The 3,461-nt window shown below is 45.1% G+C and overlaps 1 protein-coding gene across 2 annotated transcripts in view; it reads left to right on the forward strand.

Annotated features, from left to right (window-relative positions):
• Positions 1-77: 77 nt before the first annotated feature.
• LOC101850056 overlaps positions 78-3,461 on the forward strand; it is a 17,457-nt gene continuing 14,073 nt past the window's right edge. For both annotated transcript variants that reach the window (XM_005112495.3, XM_005112496.3), the window contains exon 1: positions 78-322. In XM_005112495.3, coding sequence (XP_005112552.1) covers positions 268-322 — 55 coding nt within the window. In that variant the 5' untranslated portion in view covers positions 78-267. The remainder of the gene's footprint in view (positions 323-3,461) is intronic.

Raw genomic sequence — 3,461 nt, forward strand, 5'->3', positions numbered from 1 at the left:
CTGACAAGATCTTTTGCTGTCTATAGCCGGGTACCCATTCCCACCTGGGTGAAGTGAGGAAAATAAGTGTAAAGTGCCTTTCCCAAGGACACAACGTCGGGCCCCTGACGGGATTCGAACCCACGACCTTACGGTTGCGAGTCCGAGAGCCTAACCACTAGGCCACCGACGCCACCGACGCCAAGTACTGTAGTTGTGAGTGGTTCTTGTGTATACTGACTGTGATTCAAGAACTCCGGTAAACATTCCATCAAGAGTGGCCCAGAGATGGCTCATAACGATCACGACCATTCCCAAGACGTGGATGGGTGCCATGTTTCTGGTGAGTCAAGTTTTGTGATTTGTTCACTAGATTTACAATCTTATTTTTCTATTGTTTGCCCTAATTTGAAATATATATTTTTTTGTTCAGTCTTTGATCTGGTGGTTGATGGGGCTGTTGTCGTCATCATCATCATCATCACCATTGTCATCATCATCAATGCCTTCCACCCCTGGCAGGTTTATAGGCCACATAAAAGCTCCTTCCATCTATCTCTCAAGGGTGCCAAATATCTGTTTTTTCCGGGGGGTTTTCACTTGCAAAGGAAAGGGTAGAGGTAAGAGAGAATATGTTTTTGTTTGCTCAGTTAAAAGCTTAACTAGGTTCAGTTTAGGTGAGATGTGATGCTCCGCTCATTTTCGTTTTTTTTTTCAAAAACCTTTTGGCATTCTTGATCTCTGTCCTTGGCCATCCTTTCAAGCTCGTTCCATGTGAGCTTTATCTCTCTCATGTCCCTTTCCACACATCTCCTCCATGTTTCCCGTGAGGTGTGAGAGTGATGATGTAGTGTTTAAAAGCTTTTAGCTGTTGTATTCTAAAGATCTGAGTTGTATTCTTGCATGGGGGGAGGGGAGGGTGAGGGGGTGTAAAATCTAACATCTTCGTCTGTTTGTTGGGATGCTGTATCCAACTGAGCCCTGGTTGGTAGGTCCACCAGACAAGGCGAGGTCGATGGAGCAGCCCGACTCCACAAAGGTTGGGGTTTTGTGGTGGGGACAGGAAACTTCTCCAGGAGAGAATTGTGCGTGATTCAGAGAAAACAAAAAGTGTGATTCAGGCCTGTACCACAGAGAAAACAAAAAGTGTGATTCAGGCCTGTACCACAGAGAAAACAAAAAGTGTGATTCAGGCCTGTACCACAGAGAAAACCAAAAAGTGTGATTCAGGCCTGTACCACAGAGAAAACAAAAAGTGTGATTCAGGCCTGTACCACAGAGAAAACAAAAAGTGTGATTCAGGCCTGTACCACAGAGAAAACCAAAAAGTGTGATTCAGGCCTGTACCACAGAGAAAACAAAAAGTTTGATTCAGGCCTGTACCACAGAGAAAACAAAAAGTTTGATTCAGGCCTGTACCACAGAGAAAACAAAAAGTTCATCCATGTACCACAGAGAAAACAAAAAGTTCATCCATGTACCACAGAGAAAACAAAAAGTTCATCCATGTACCACAGAGAAAACAAAAAGTTCATCCATGTACCACAGAGAAAACAAAAAGTTCATCCATGTACCACAGAGAAAACAAAAAGTTCATCCATGTACCACAGAGAAAACAAAAAGTTCATCCATGTACCACAGAGAAAACAAAAAGTTCATCCATGTACCACAGAGAAATATAACAAAAAGTTCATCCATGTACCACAGAGAAATATAACAAAAAGTTCAGCCATGTACCACAGAGAAATATAACAAAAAGTTCAGCCATGTACCACAGAGAAATAAAACAAAAAGTTCAGCCATGTACCACAGAGAACCTGTTTGGCACCGCACAGTTGTGGGGGGGAGTTGAGCTCCCTATGTTTGGTACAATGGGCACTGTTCTTGTCCCATGTTCTCCCTGTCTGTGGTACATTGGGCACTGTTCTTGTCCCATGTTCTCCCTGTCTGTGGTACATTGGGCACTGTTCTTGTCCCATGTTCTCCCTGTCTGTGGTACAATGGGCACTGTTCTTGTCCCATGTTCTCCCTGTCTGTGGTACATTGGGCTCTGTTCTTGTCCCGTGTTCTCCCTGTCTGTGGTACATTGGGCACTGTTCTTGTCCCATGTTCTCCCTGTCTGTGGTACATTGGGCACTGTTCTTGTCCCATGTTCTCCCTGTCTGTGGTACAATGGGCACTGTTCTTGTCCCATGTTCTCCCTGTCTGTGGTACATTGGGCACTGTTCTTGTCCCATGTTCTCCCTGTCTGTGGTACATTGGGCACTGTTCTTGTCCCATCACGTCCACTCTAACGTGATTGACTCCCACTCCCACCCTGTGTGTGTGTCTGTGTGTGTGTACTGTGTGTGTGTGTGTGTCCATGAACCAAGTGCTCTCCTTGTGTTGGAGTCTCCTCTTCCTGTACCACTTACTCGCTATGTGTGAATGTATCACTTCTAGATCTCTGTAAGGGGGGGGGGGCAGGGGAGGGAATGGTGACTCATTCATTGTTGTCTCTGTCACTCGCCAGTTGGTGGGGATATCCGATCCAGTGTGGGTGGAGAGAGGGTGAGAGAGAGAGAGGGTGGGAGAGAGAGACAGAGAGAGAGGGGGTGAGAGAGAGAGACCGAGAGAGAGAGAGACGGGGGGAGAGAGACGGGGGGGAGAGAGTGAGAGAGAGAGAGAGAGACCGAGAGAGAGAGTGAGAGAGAGGGAGAGAGAGAGAGAGAGAGAGAGAGAGAGAATGTCTGTGTGTATGTGTGTGTGTGTGTGTGTGTGTGTGTGTACAGGGACAATAGATGGTTTGTCTTTAGGTGTCAGTCGTGACATGTTGTTGACAGCTCATCTTGTACAAACTTCCAACAATTCGTCAACGAAGTGGCTAGCCGTACTTACGTCAGGCCCCATTGACCGAACCCTGTTGAGTTGAGTACACAGGTTTCATTAGCAATTATTCAGGTTTAAAATACACGCACTGTCAGTAAGGCACCTTTTGGTTTCGTCTCAAATACAAATACTTTAGGTATTGGAAGCTATAATTTTTTTACTATTTAGTAGGCCTATTTTTTTGCTGTTTGTTAGTCTAGCCATCATTATTAAGTACGGATAGCCTAGACTTCTAGTCGTCATTAAGTACGTCTAGCTAGCCTAGATTTCTAGTCGTCCTTAAGTACGGCTAGCCTCTTCCATTCGTAAAAGCGTCCAGTGCACTTGATCTAAGCAAGTTTTATGACGGCCTCATGCCATCATCCATTCACATGTCAACATCCGAAACCGACGGCGTGGACGGAAAACTGTAGCCTACGGTGGCCCTGAACTATATGGCAGTCATTATTTTTATATCATAATTAACACCCACACACACATAATATTATGTATACAAAATGCCCTGAACTGTGGTAGTTTCGTATTCAACCAACACCCGATATCTAGATATTCTGTAGAAGATGTGATACCACTGGCGAAATAGGGGGCTCCTTTGTAGGTTGTTGTTTTTTTCT

The sequence above is a fragment of the Aplysia californica genome, unplaced genomic scaffold (genome assembly GCF_000002075.1).
Source record: "Aplysia californica isolate F4 #8 unplaced genomic scaffold, AplCal3.0 scaffold01293, whole genome shotgun sequence".
Taxonomy (NCBI): Eukaryota; Metazoa; Mollusca; class Gastropoda; order Aplysiida; family Aplysiidae; genus Aplysia; species Aplysia californica.